This window comes from Bubalus bubalis, chromosome 18 (genome assembly GCF_019923935.1).
Source record: "Bubalus bubalis isolate 160015118507 breed Murrah chromosome 18, NDDB_SH_1, whole genome shotgun sequence".
Classification (NCBI taxonomy): Eukaryota; Metazoa; Chordata; class Mammalia; order Artiodactyla; family Bovidae; genus Bubalus; species Bubalus bubalis.
In genome coordinates, this window is record NC_059174.1 from 60207162 (window position 1) to 60222236 (window position 15075).

At 40.9% G+C, this 15075-nt stretch overlaps 1 protein-coding gene, 1 long non-coding RNA gene and 1 pseudogene across 2 annotated transcripts; all 3 read right to left on the reverse strand.

The window, feature by feature from the left end:
• Positions 1–2066: 2066 nt before the first annotated feature.
• LOC123465120 lies at positions 2067–3736 on the reverse strand (annotated as a pseudogene).
• Positions 3737–7277: 3541 nt separating this feature from the next.
• On the reverse strand, positions 7278–12838 carry LOC102408974. Its single transcript, XR_006545924.2, has 2 exons — positions 9963–12838; positions 7278–7625 (listed from the first exon to the last, which is right to left on the reverse strand). It is a non-coding gene; the product is annotated as an uncharacterized LOC102408974 (long non-coding RNA).
• Positions 12839–13049: 211 nt separating this feature from the next.
• LOC123330211 (zinc finger protein 519-like) lies at positions 13050–14761 on the reverse strand. Its single transcript, XM_044931106.2, is given in 3 exon segments — positions 13050–13593; positions 13596–13653; positions 14744–14761. Coding segments are annotated over 3 exon segments (534 nt in total). The 3' UTR covers positions 13050–13135.
• Between the last annotated feature and the right edge of the window lie 314 nt (positions 14762–15075).

Here is a 15075-nt window from a genome sequence, read left to right on the forward strand (position 1 = left end):
GAAGCTGGTGAGTTTATGAGAGAATTCACAGCAAGCCTTGAGGGACCCTGTGGAAGGTCAAGGCTAGAACCAGGCCCAGACAGTGCCAGTAAGTGGGACTCAGGCTTATAAGTTGACCCTGGGTGAAATCCTCTGGGCTCCACAGACTGAAGGTGAATCGGTCTCTTCAGACCAAGACGAGCAGGATTCTGATGAGCTCTGTGAGGGTGTCATTGAACGGGGACCTGTGAAGTAGAACCTGGGGATGAGCAAGACTGCTGATCACAATCTTAACACTTCATTCATTACAATCAATTGAAACACTAGAAACCATTCACTTTTATTAATAACCATGTGTTAATTTCACACAAGGTTGAAATTAAACATTTTACAATCCACAGTATGATCCAGGATTAAATCAGATTAAAAGCACAGAGAAATACTCATTTTTCTGATAAAAGGATGTGAGGATCATTATGTTTATGACTTCCAAAACAAACCCTAGGAAACACTTAGTAAACAAGAAATACACTAATTACATGCCTTTTCTGGAAAGGGTTTCTAATACATTTCTAGGTTATCACAGAAGCTGTCTTTATTTCAACATTGTCAAGTCATATACTTCACTTATGCTGATATTATAAAGATAAATCAATATTGTAGTGAACTGTGATTGTGTTCTTAAAGTTCAAGTGATATAAGTAATGACAATTTAGAACCAACTTTTGGAGAAGTTCCCTGGTGGTCCAGTGGCTAAGACTCTGCATTCCCAATGTAGGGGGTCTGGGTTCAATCCCTGGTCAGGGAACTAGGTCCCACATGCTGCAACTAAGATCTGATGTAGCCAAATAAATAAATAGTAAACAAAAAACAATAGAACCAACTTCTTTTTTACTTTAATACATGGAAAGATTTCATGATCACTTATATTATGGCAACCTCCCAGGATACTTCATATGAATAACAAACACCTTCAGTTAGATGTTCATTGTACATTTTACATTACGGTATTGATGAAAGTGAAAGAGGAGAGTGAAAAAGCTGGGTTAAAGCTCAACATTAGAAAACTAATATCAGGGCATCCGGTCCGATCACTTCATGGGAAGTAGATGGGGAAACAGTGGAAACAGTTTTTAAACAGACTTTATTTTTTTGGGCTCCAAAATCACTGCAGATGGTGACTGTAGCCATGAAATTAAGACACTTAGTCCTTGGAAGGAAAGTTATGATCAACCTTGATAGCATACCTAAAAGCAGAGACATTACTTTGCCAACAAAGGTCCGTCTAGTCAAGGCTATGGTTTTTCCAGTGGTCATGTATGAATGTGAGAGTGGGACTATGAAGAAAGCTGAGCACCGAAGAATTGATGCTTTTGACGTGTGGTGTTGGAGAAGACTCTTGAGAGTCCCTTGGACTGCAAGGAGATCCAACCTGTCCATCCTAAAGGAGATCAGTCCTGGGTGTTCATTGGAAGGACTGATGCTAAAGCTGAAACTCCAATACTTTGGCCACCTCATGTGAAGAGTTGACTCACTGGAAAAGATCCTGATGCTGGAAGGGACTGGGGGCAGGAGGAGAAGGTGATGACAGAGGATGAGATGGCTGGATGGCATCACCGATTCGATGGACATGAGTTTGGATAAACTCCGGGTGTTGTTGATGGATAGGGAAGCCTGGCCTGCTGTGGTTCATGGGGTCGCAAAGCATTGGACATGACTGAGTGACTGAACTGAACCGAACTGATCCTTCATCTTCTAATGGAAAATAGGTAGAAATGGTTGCAACACAACATAAAAAGGCTAATCTTGGAAGCATAAACCGTCAAAAACTTTTTTTCATTCACACTAGAAACAAAGCATAGTATGGATTATATGAGCAGTGAATTACATTCATTTTGCTTTTCAACTAATCTCAAATCAAGTCATTGTAAACAAAGATACATTGCTAATAAGTGTAGCCTTCTAACTGTCAACCTTTATCTCACGATCCTGGCTAATATATCCATTTTCTGTTTTTTAACTATGAATTGCTCTCTACAGTAATTCTCCATCTACAGAAAATTTAGAAAAGAGGATTGATGAAATACTTTCTAGTATGCAATCTCTGTAATTTATTTCAATTTGATTTTTGATTAAATACTTTTCTACATATTTGTTACAACATTTCCATAGGTGTCTTGTATAAACTCTTGTTTTCTGATGTATGTTTAGGGCAAACATCTTCCATCACTTGATCCATCACTCTCCAGCATGTGTTCGGAGATGTTTAGTGAGATGACCACTATGACTAAAGGCTTTGATACAATCTGTACATTTATAAGGTTTCTCTCCAGTATGAACTCGCAAATGTGTAGTAAGAATTGAGTTCCGATTAAAGGCTTTGCCACATTCAGTGCATTTATACCGTCTCTCCCCAGTGGATTTGCTGATGTTTAGTAAGACAAGAACTGTTAATAAAGGCCTTGCCACACTCTGTACAATTATAACATCTGTCCCCCATATGAATTCGGTGATGTTCAGTAAGATTTGAACTTGTAATAAAGGTTTTGCCACATTCTTTACATTTGTGTCATTTCTCCCCAGTATGGATTTGATGATGTGCAGTTAAACTTGAACTTTGAATAAAGGTTTGACCACATTCTGTACAATGATAAGGTCTCTCACCAGTATGATTTCGCTGATGTCGAGTCAGATGTGAGCAACGGATAAAGGCTTTGTCACATTCTTTGCATTTATAAGGTTTCTGTCCAGTATGTGTTCACTGATGTTGAGTAAGAGTTGAGTTCTGATTACAGGCTTTTCCTCATTCTGTACATTTATAAGGTTTCTCTGCAGTATGCATTTGCTGATTTTCAGAAATTGTTGAGTTGTGATTAAAGGCTTTGCCACATTCTGTACATTTATAAGGTTTCTCTCCAGTATGAATTCGCTGATGTTGAGTAAGATGCGAGCAACGGATAAATGCTTTGTACATTCTGTACACTTGAAAGGTTTCCTTCCTGTATGACAGAGGAAGGTGAGTGAGCTACACCACGGCCAACAAGAGGCGTCGTAAGGTCGAGGGTAGTAAGAGGCCAAAAGCACAGGTACGTAGGGGCGGGGCCAGTGGGGGCAGAGCCTTGCCTCCCCTCACCCCCTCTCCTGTCAATTTTGGGTCTGTTGGTCCTTCTGTCCAGTTGTGCTTCCTTTCTCTACCTTTTGATGCCTTTAAATCTCTTGGATTCCTTCTGGAGCAGAGCTGCTTCCTGCCTGTTCTAACTAGTGTTTCAGACAATTAAGGCAAAAGAGAAAAATTTTGAGAGGTGTCTCTATGGGAATCCGAGGTGTTTTCAGCAAGTTGAAAAACGGGGAAAATTCAAAAGCCCTTTTTGTGAGTGTGTGAAGATGGGTGTCTCCTCAGTGACGAAAAGTAGAACGTGATCACTTCAGCAGCAGCCGCAACAACAATTAACAGAAGCAATCTGTGTATCAACAGACTCTGGCAGGAGTAACGGTATGTCACTTCTGTGGTTATGTTATAAACAACAATGTGGGTCCGGTCTCCCTCTTTCTTTCTGGACTCACTTCCTAAGAGAAAAGCCAACTGCCCTGTTTTAAGCACGTCTCTGGTTACAGTTTCCTCCCAACGGTTCATCTGAGTGATTCAATTCAGTTCAGTCGCTCAGTCGTGTCCGACTCTTTGGGACCCCATTGAGTCAGTGATGCCACCCAACCATCTCATCCTCTATTGTCCCCTTCTGCTCCTGTCTTCAACCTTTCCCAGTATCAGGGTCTTTCCTAATGTCACTTATTCGCATCAGGTGGCCAAAGTATTCGAGTTTCACCTTCAGCAACAGTCCTTTCAATGAATATTCAGGACTGATTTCCTTTACGATGGACTGGTTGGATCTCCTTGCTCTCCAAGGGACTCAGAGTCTTCACCACCACAGTTACAAAGGATCAATTCTTCAGTGCTCAGCTTTCTTTATAGACCAACTCTCCCATTCATACATGACCCCTGGAAAAACCATACCCTTGACTACACGGACATTTGTTGGCAAAATAATATCTGTGCTTTTTCATATGCTGTCTAGGTTGGTCATAACTTTTCTTCCCAGGAATAAACATCTTTAAATTATATGGCTGCAGTCACCATCTGCAGTGATTTTGGAACCACAAAAAATAAAGTCTGTCACTGTTTCCATTGTTTCCCGTCTATTTCCCATGAAGTGTTGAGACCAGATGCCATGATCTTAGTTTTCTGAATGTTGAGTTTTAAGCGAACTTTTTCACTCTCCTCTTTCAGTTTCATCAAAAGGCTCTTTAATTCTTCTTTGCTCTCTGCCCTAATGGTTGTGCCATCTGCATTCCTGAGATTATTGGTATTTCTACCAGCAATCTTGATTCCAGCTTGTGCTTCATGCAGTCCAGCATTTCTCATGATGTACTCTACATATGAGTTAAATAAACAGGGTGACCCATGCTTATGGTGGGGCCAAGAGCAATGCCAGTAATAGGATCACACAAGAGCTTGCTAGAGCATGAAAGGTGACACACAGAGCACACCCCGTGGAGAATATTTTGCGAGGAGAAATATTCAGTGGCTTCTCTCCCAGTGGGTGTGCCCCAATCCCACCAGCCTCGCACCACAGATCAGAAACACAGCTCAGAAACAGATCTGGGGCTCTATTCCACCAACCAGGGAGAGGTATCACCACAGAGAGGGCAGTGAAAACCACAGAGCAATTGGGAAGATCCCCTCAATATCCAGGGCAAGCTCTGGTCATAGTAATCCAATCAAAGCCCAGATCGAGGGGATAAGGGCACAAACCTCTGGATCAACTTCACCCACCAAGTTGCAGACACCAGACAGAGGACTAACTGGGCTCCTGTAGCCGTCAAAACAGAGATCACAGACAGAAAACTGGACAAAATGAGATGGCAAAGAAATAGGTTATATAGAGGAAAGCAACATCAAACCCTACAAGAACCACTAAATGAAGAGAAGATAAGCAATCTAAAAATTACTTCTTGCTTTGAGTCATCTTAAGTGAAGACACCGGACGTTTTCACAAATCCTAGGCTCCTGATAATTCTTTAATCCACTTCTTTTCAAACATGTTTCTGAGAGTGCTCTATTAGATGTTTCAATCTAAAAATCATAAATGATAGTGACAGAAAACGAATCAGAAACTGAGGACACATAAGACAGTGTCCGAGGAAGTGGATTACAAATAAGATAAACTAAATAAAGTGCTAGTTCTTAAGAAATTAAATAAGAAGAGAGCCTTTTAAAAATATGGTTGAAACACAGGGAAGTGTACTCATAGCTCTGTGGAGACCAAAGTGGTACGGAAATCAATAGAATGGGGAAGACTGTAGATCTCTTCACGGAAATTGATATACCAAGGGAACTTTTCATACAAAGATGGGCACAATAAAGGACAGAAATGGTATATGGACCTAACAGAAGTGGAAAATATTAAGAAAAAGGGACAAGAATACAAGGAGAGATATACAAAAAAAATCATAATGACCAATAAAACCAGGACCGTGTGATGACTCAGCTAGAGACAGATATCCTGGAGTCTGAAGTCAAGTGGGCCATGGGAAGGATCATTATGAATAAAGCTAGTGGAGGTGATAGAATTCCAGTTGAGCTCTTTCAAGTCCTAAAAGATGATGTTGCTCAAGTGCTGCACACATTATGCCAGCTAATTTGAAAACTCAGCAGTGGCCACAGGACTGGAAAAGGTCAGTTTTCATTCCAATCCCAAAGAAAGGCAATGCCAAAGAATGACGAAACTAGCACACGATTGCACTCATTTCACATACTACAAAAGTAAGGTTCAAAATTCTCCAAGCGTGGCATCAACAGTGTGTGAACCGAGAACGTCCAGACGTTCAAGCTGGATTTACAAAAGGCAGAGGAACCAGAGGTTAAATTGCCAACATACATTGAATCATAGAAAAAGCAAGAGAGTTCCAGAAAAACATCTACTTATGCTTTATTGACTACGCCACAGCCTTTGACGGTGTGGATCAAAACAAAGTGGAAATTCTTAACAAGATGGGAATACCAGACCACCTTACCTGCCTCCTGAGAAATCTGTATGCAAGTCAAGAAGAAACAGTACCGGAGATGGAACAATGGACTAGTTGCAAATTGGGAAAGGAATATGTCAAGACTGCCTATTGTCACCCTGCTTATTTAACTTATATGCAGAGTACATCATGCAGGAGCTCTCAGCTCGGTGCCTGGGTTGGGAAGATCCCCTAGAGAAGGGAATGGCTCCCCACTCCAGTATTCTGGCCTGAAGAAGTCCATGGATTGTATAGTCCATAGGGTCACAAAGAGGGCTTTTGAACTGCAGTGTTGGAGAAGACACTTGAGAGTCTCTTAGACTGCAAGGAGATCACACCACTCTATTCTAAAGGAAATCAATCCTGAATATTCGTTGGAAGGACTGATGCTAAAGCTGAAGCTCCAATACTTTGACCATCTGATGTGAAGAACTGATGCATTGGAAACATCCTGATGCTGGGTAAGACTGAGGGCAGGAGGAGAAGGGGACAACAGAGGATGAGATGGTTGGATGGCATCACTGACTTGAACGTGAGTTTGAGCAGGGTCTGGGAGTTGGCGATGGACACGGAAGCCTGGCATGCTGTAGTCCATGGGGTCCCAAAGAGTTGGACACGACTGAGCATCAGAACTGAACTGACTGATCGGTATAATTGATTCTCTTTGCTATACAGTAGTACAAAATTGTAAAACAGCTATATTCCAATTAGAACTTTTTAAGCTAATTTCTTTATATAATCTAGAAATGTTTATAACTTGAATCAAATATTAATAATATGGTGTGAAATGTGCTAAGCATTTATGCCAGTTCATTTTAAAATTCTATGAGGTAATTGAATATAGTAAATATTTTTGCATTTTAGAATTGGAGCAAATACACTTAAGATATTTAATATGAGATCATATAAGGAAAAGAGAAACTTTGTAGTCAACCTGAGATGTGCAGTCTTTCATTTTCGGGAGGTTTTGCTTTCTGTAGTGAAAAAAGCTTTTGAGTTTGAAATTTATTTAGAAGGTCCTTCTAGCTCCCAGTGGATAGGAAGTTATAAATCAGAAAACAAAAACCTGTCCCCAGTATTCCTAGAAATTTAGCAGTTTGTCTACCACTTCACTCACACATTTTTGCCTAGAGGTACAAAGAAACTTTCAAAGGACTGTCATACTGTTACTCAAAATGGGCACAGTTTTCCTAGGACCCCTAAGAAATGGAAGAGCAACCAATGAATGCAGTTTCTCACAAGACAAGAGGAGACTTTTAGTTCACACTGTGATGAAGGAAAGTAATCACTGGAGATGAATTTATGAATGATTTAAGAGACAGACTAGGGCAGGTGGTACATTTCTATGACAGCAGTGGACACAAACCCAGGTTTTCCAAAATCATTTCCACTGAAGATGATCTTCCAAAACCACCTGACAAAGGATGACTTCCTCTAGCTCCTTGGACCTCTTATCTGAGTCATCATCTCCAGCCATTCATACCTGCCTGGGAATATGGCTGTTGCCTCCATTCTCCTTATAGTCCTGGGATTGCTCAGTTGCTCCAGAAAGGTAATGAGGTCCAGCTTAGAGCCCACAAGACCTGTTCATCAGAGAAAGGAATATTTGTGTTTCAGAGACTCATCAGTGTCCAATCCAATATGTGTTCAGTTGAGACAAGAACGCAAGAGACAATGTTAATACAGCCTGGAAAATGATTTCCCCAAATCCTTTATTCAAATCACCTATATAACACTAACAAATACATAACATCAGATCCTGAGATACTGGTCAAGTACTACGAAGGCAAAGTAAGTGTGTAACTGTGAAATTAAGAAAAGGTGTGCCTCTGGGATGACCCAGAGGGATGGTATGGGGAGTGAGGTGGGAGGGGGGTTCAGGATGGGGAACACGTGTACACCTGTGGTGGATGCATGTTGATGTATGACAAAACCAATACAATATTGTAAAGTAAAAATAATAATAAAAAATAATCTAAAAAAAAGGGGAAAAAATAAAAAATAACAGGGGTGTCTATTTAATACTACAGAGCTTAAACAATTACCACTAACCTAGAATGTAGTGATAGGTTCCAGTGAAGGGTGTCAGATTCATGATCTCCAAACAAGAAGATTTCACTTTGGGACCACAGACCAGGCACCAGGGTTGATGGCTCAAGAGCATTTGTGTAGCAGAGTTTTATTAAAGTGAAAAAGGGACAGAAGTTTCTGACGTAGACATCAGAAGGGGGTGGAGAGTGACCCCTTGCTAGTCTAAACAAGGGAGCTATATACTTTTTTAATCAGTAATTACAATAAATCAAAAGAATGTCTCAAGGTTGTAAAAATTTTACCAGACCCACTCCCACAATCCTAAAGGAAATCAGTTCTAAATATTCATTGGAAGTACTGATGCTGAAACTAAGACTCCAATACTTTGTCAAGATGATGGAAAGAGCTGACTTATTTCAAAAGACCCTGATGCTGGGAAAGATTGAAGGCTGGAGGAGAAGGGGACGACAGAGGATGAGACGGCTGGATGGCATCACCGACTCAATGGGTTTGAGTAAACTCCGCGAGTTGGTGATGGACAGGGAGGCTTGGTGTGCGGAGGTCCATGGGTTGCAAATAGTCAGACAAGACTGAGCAACTGAACTGAACTGAACCAGACCCTCTCCCATAATATAAATTCTAAGATATCAGGATTAGCCAGAATGTTTTCAGGAAGGAGAAACTGTGCTCAAGCAGGATACATTTTGTTATATAATCCCTAGTACAGAGTTTAAACCGAGTTTTTTGTTGTTTAATCATCAGTTCTGGGCTTAAAGAAAAAGTCCTGTGTCTAAGACTCATAAAGACATAAAAAAGTCATTTTATGTGTCTAAGACCAAGGAATGTAAAGAGAAAGAAGGTATTTGTCTTTTCCTCCTTTAGAATTGCACACCCGTATCTCCTTCTTGAGAGTCCCAGACCACCCCCCTCCCCCTTCCTCCTCGGGACCCTGGACTTCTTATCAACCTGCCTAGGAATTGACTCACAGGAGGCAGAGTACATCAAGGAAGAAAAAGGTTACAAGCATAATGAATTATCCTGAAGCCTTTCTTTCCAAATTCATACATACCCATTTCCCTTAGAAAGGAGAGATTTCAAACTATTGTGGGAATCAGAAATTTTCAGAAACATTCTAGAAATGATGGAACCAAAACCCAGTAGGTAGATAAGGGATTCTGGAAGGAAGCTGTCATCATCCAAGCAGGCCAGCTTCCTAGAGTTCTCTCACATCACGTCCCTGTACAGTGCCCATGGAAAATTTTGTGAAAAACTCTGGACCACTGAATTGAGTCACTGGGCTTCCCAGCTGGCTCAGTGGTAAAGAATCTGCCTTCCAGTGCTGGAGATGCGGCTTCAGTCTCGGGGTGGAGAGAATCCCGGGGAGGAGGAAATGGCAACCCACTGCAGAATTCTTGCCCGGAAAATCCCATGGACAGAAGAGAGTTGATTCTATGTATAATGGCACTTTCAAACTCTGTCCTAAATATCTAAATGGCATGCAGGTGCTAAGTCATCACTGCATTTCCCAACGTCCTTAAAATCCCAACACCAAACCACATCCCAGTGGGAGTGAGGATAGGAGTGACTGCAAATGCTGATCTCTCACAAAAAGAATATTTTCAACAGTTGAATGTCGCTGATTGACGTTGAGAATTCATCATGCTCCACAGAAAGTGAGGCTGCAGACAACAGAGAAAATGCTCTGGGACACAAGGAAGTAGTCTAAAGGGCTGATCTGCACTATCATAAGAAGAAATAGGAAAAAATAAGATGATAATAAATGCCCGGGAAGAAAAATTAGAAGCAGAGAGCTAAAGGCTTGCATATTCTCATTCGGGCATTTTAGGAGGAAAGCAGACACAGCCTGAGACCCAGGACAGGATATTTACCTGAGCTGCCATTTCCTCCCCTTCTTCCTCCTGCTCTGTCTTCTCTGGGGATATTACGCGGCAAACGCACTTCTGAGTTTTGAGAAAATACCTTGGAGGGCATCAACACAACTTTCTAACCTGCAACCACCGCTCCTACAAACACAAGGATTTTGAAAAGCTGAGAAGACCGACCTCTCCTGTCCTCTGTCTCAGGAGAGATTCAGGGACAATCAATTCCTACCTAGAGACCAGCCTGTGAACTCATTTCTTGATTGTTCTTTCCCCATAGAGAGCTCCTAACACTCTGCTCACACAGATGATGTGAGCTGACTGACTTCCCCGGTCCAAATCCAGCTAGACCAACCCTGCTGCCTCTCCTCAGACTGACTCCGGGGCTCAGCTCTAAGATGGACCAGATGGACCAGGAGCCACGTCCTTAACCCGGGCCTCTGCTTAGAATCTCCTGGAACACTTCCTACAAACCACACTGATGCTCCCACAGGACCACATAGAACTCTGTTGGGAGGGCATCAGTGAGGTCATTTCTGAAACGGGTCACGTAATCCTGATGGGAAACCAGAAGGAAACCACTTGGCTAGAGATTCTTTCTGAACCATTTCAATGAATACAAATCCCTGGTGGTCAGGTTCCCACTCCAAGAACTTATGAATCTGCAGGTCTACAGTCGGGCCGTGAAAGGAGTCATCAGCAAATCCCATTTTTTCTGATGTTTCTTCCCCGAAACCAACGTTCCGGAGTCCTGAGCTCAAAATCTCACACTCACCACACCTAAGACCTCTCTGTAGGGGACGATTTAGGGCAGGAATTTCTGAGAGAGGTTAAAGCTAGAATCAGGCAGAGAAAACAGGAGTACTTGGAGTTCAGCTTTTATACTTTACCCTGAGTGAAGTGCCTCAGGCTCTCTAGGCTGAGTGTGGGTTAATTCATTCAAACCAAGTCAAGGATTCCGGTGAGCACTGTGAGCGTGTTGAAAGGTTGTTGTTCAACCAAAAAAGACCCCTGGATTCTTGGCCTCCTGAGGAGAAGAATTCAATCTGGAGCCAGAGATGAGGCTTGATCGCTCAGAGCTTTTGTGTAATAAAGTTTTATTAAAGTATAAAAGAGAATAGAGAAAGCTTCTGACATAGACTTCAGAAGGGGCAGAAAGAGTGCCCCCTCGCTAGTGTTAGCAAAGGAGTTACATACTATTATTTAGTTATTCCAGTGAATCAAAAGACTGTCTGGAGGTTGTAAAGACCTCACTAGGCCCACTCCCATAATTTACATTTTAAGACAATAAGATTAGCCAGAAAGTTTTTTTCCAGAGTGTCCTCAAACAGGAAAAAACCACGTTTGTCCTTTCTTCCTCCTTGAGAATTCCAGACCCCTCTCTCCTTGGGGACCCCTGGACTTATCAACCTGCCAAGAAATTGACTCTCTCAGTGTGATTGAACGGGGGTCTGTGGATAGACCCTGAGGTCCAGCAAGACTGCTGGTCTCAAGGAAGGGGTTCATCTAGTGCATGTGCTCACAAGACTGGCTGGTGTGAGCTCAAGGACCTGCAGGCTGCCTGATCCCCAGACAGATGCTGAGGCAGCAACATCATGGAGCAGTTTAGGGAAACTGTCAACAATACTCTGTATCATCTTTCTTACTAGAATCATCCCAGTGTCTAAGCAGTTACAAAATGAGAGAGGAGATACAACCTAGAAATGATGGAATGTACATGAAGTTATGAGAAGTTTAAATCCAGTGAGTAAACTAATTTCCCCATATGCCATCTTTGTGTGTTACCGAACAGTTAATTGCGGTCTCTTCACTACAACCTTAAATAAGGTGGGCGAGGTTGCTGTTGGTGGTGGGTTAACATTTCATACATTACAACAACCGAAACAATAAAAGCCATTCACTTTTATGAATAACCATGTATTAAATTTCACACATAGTTGAAATAAAACCTTTTACAATCCGCGGTATGATCCATGATTAAATACAGATCAAAAGTACGGAGAAAGATATTCCTTTGTTGATAGAACGATGTGAGATTTCTGATTTCCATGGCTTACCAAACAAAGACTAGGAAGCACTTAGCAAGCATGATATGCACCAATTCCATGCCTTTTCCAGGAAAGGTTTCTTACGTTTCTAGGTTATTACTGTCCTTATTTCAACACTGTCAAGTAGTAATCATGACTTGTGTTGATATTATAAAGATACATCAATATTGCAGTGAACTGTCATTGTGTTCTTCTTACAAATGAAGGATATTACTATTGAAACATTACAACGAACTTCTGTCTTTCTTTAATACACGGAAAGATTAAATGATCACTTACTTCATGGCAACCTCCAGATATTTCACGTCAACGACAAATACCTCTATTTAAATGTTCATTGTCCATTTTACATTATGCTATCCTCAATCTTCTAATGGAGATTAGATAGAAATGGTTGCAACACAACATAAAAAGGCTAATCTTTAATAAAACATCAAAAACCTATGTTTGCAAACACACTAGAAAGAAAGCATAACGTGGATTATTTGAGTGGTGAATTACATTCAGTTCAAATAATGTCACATCACATCATTATTAACAAGCATATATACATTGCTAAGAACTGTAATGTTCTAACCATCAACCTTCATCTCACGATTCATGCTAAAATATCCATTTTCCACCAGTTTTAACTATGGAGTGCTCCCTGCAGTCATTCTCCTTCAGAGAAACTTCTGAAAGGAAAATTGATGAAATGCCTTCTAGTACGCATATTTCGGAGAAGGCGATGGCACCCCACTCCAGTACTCTTGCCTGGAAATTCCCATGGATGGAGGAGCCTGCTGGGCTGCGGTCCTTGGGGTCGCAAAGAGTCGGAGACGACTGAGCTACTTCACTTTTCACTTTCATGCATTGAGAAGGAAATGGCAACCTACTCCAGTGTTCTTGCCTGGAGAATCCCAGGGACGGGGGAGCCTGGTGGGCTGCCATCTACGGGGTCGCACAGAGTCAGACACGACTGAAGCGACCTAGCAGCAGGAGCACGCATCTTTACTTCGATTTAACTTTTGATTAAATACCTTTCTATATATTTGTTACATCATTTCCATTGGTTTCTTATATAAACTCTTGTGTTTTCTGATGCATGTTTAGGGCAAACGTCTTCCATCACTTGTTCCATTACTAGGGCTTCTCTCAAGTGTGTGTTCTCAGATGTTTAGTGAGATTACTACTATGACTAAAGGCTTTGTCACATTCTGTACATTTATAAGGTCTCTCTCCAGTATGAATTCGCTGATGTTGAGTAACATGTGAGCACTGAATAAAGGCTTTGTCACATTCTTTACATTTATACGGTCTCTCCCCAGAATGAATTAGCTGATGTCGAGTAAGAAGTGAGGGACGATGAAAGGCTTTGTTACATTCTTTACATTTATAAGGTTTCTCTCCAGTATGAACTCGAAAATGTGTAGTAAGAATTGAATTCCGATTAAAGGTTTTGCCACATTCTGTACATTCATACGGTCTCTCCCCAGTATGCATTCGCTGATGCTTAGTAAGACTAGAACCCTTAATGAAGGCCTTGCCACTTTCTGTACCTTTATAACATCTATCCCAAGTATGAATTCGGTGATGTTGAGTAAGGGTGTTTTCGTAATAAAGGCTTTGCCACATTCTTTACACTTATAAGGTCTCTCTCCAGTATGAATTTGCTGATGTTCGGTAAGATGTGAGCCACGATAAAGGCTTTGTTACATTCTTTACATTTATAAGGTCTCTCCACAGAATGAATTCACTGATGTCCAGTAAGATGTGAGGAACGGATAAAGGCTTTGTTACATTGTTTACATTTATAAGGCTTCTCTCCAGTATGAATTCGCTGATGATAGGTTAGCTGTGAGTAGCAGATAAAGGCTTTGCTACATTCTGTACATTTGTAAGGCTTTTCTCCCGTATGAATTCGCCAATGTTGAATAAGATTTGAGTTGTGATTAAAGGCTTTGCCACATTCTGTACATTTATAAGGTTTCTCTCCAGCGTGAATTCTCCGATGTTTAGTAAGAAGTGAGCTATGGTTAAACGCCTTGGTACATTCTGTACATTTGAAGGGTTTCCTTCCTGTATGAATTTTCTAATGTCTACGTAGATGGCATGAGTTACTAAATACTTTCCCACATATATTACACTTGTTTTCTTTCTGTGGATTCTGAACAGTCTGCTGTTGAATAAGTTCTGAAGACTGATTAGAAACCTTCCCATATTCAGTACAAGTCCACTCTTCAGTACAAGTACTCTTATCTAGAGAAAAACCTGACATTTGATCAAAGGTATTTCTACATTTATTACTTTTAGAATCCTTGTTTGATGTTTCGGTACCCTGATGTTTCCTAAGGTTTGAGTCTCCTTCAACCCTATACCCATTTTCATTGCCTGAATACCTTCTCAGTCCACCATAAATACTCTTGTAATTATTGGAGCTGGAGCTGTTACTTAAGGTCTGACTCATTTTATTACATATGGAAAGTTGTTGTGTATTAACCATATCACAATATTTACTGAACAATGATGGCTGGATTATGTCTCCTCCATTATTATCAACATTATATATCATGGAATGGAGAGAAAATATCTGTCGGGGGAAGAAAAATGACTCTCTGCTCACGGATCTCTCAAATTGATTAGATAGTGAATTTTCCCACTCAGTGTTAAATTGTAGGTGTTCAGACATCCCTGAATGTATGTTTAGCCGAAGCCTACGTTCACAATTGTATGAATGAGGATTTGCAGTAGAGACTAAATTACCTTCCATATTTTCCACATGTCCCTTCAGAGAATATGTAGGTTTCAAAAAAGGATGGAAATCTTTTCTTAAACACTTACACTTCTCGGCAGATATTGAAGATTGAAGTTGGTGTTTTCCCAGTTCGACTCACGTTGCTCATTGCTTTTGGCAGTATTGTTAGCATTACGTGTAACTGCCTCCATTTCTTTATGTCCATATAAACATCCTCTCTGTCTTTCATATACCCTTGTATATTCCCAGTCTTTCATTAAATTTAAGTTTCTGAGGTGAAATATTTGATATATTCCTAGGTTTGCTTTTGGGAATACATCTTCTAACGCTGCATTCCTCG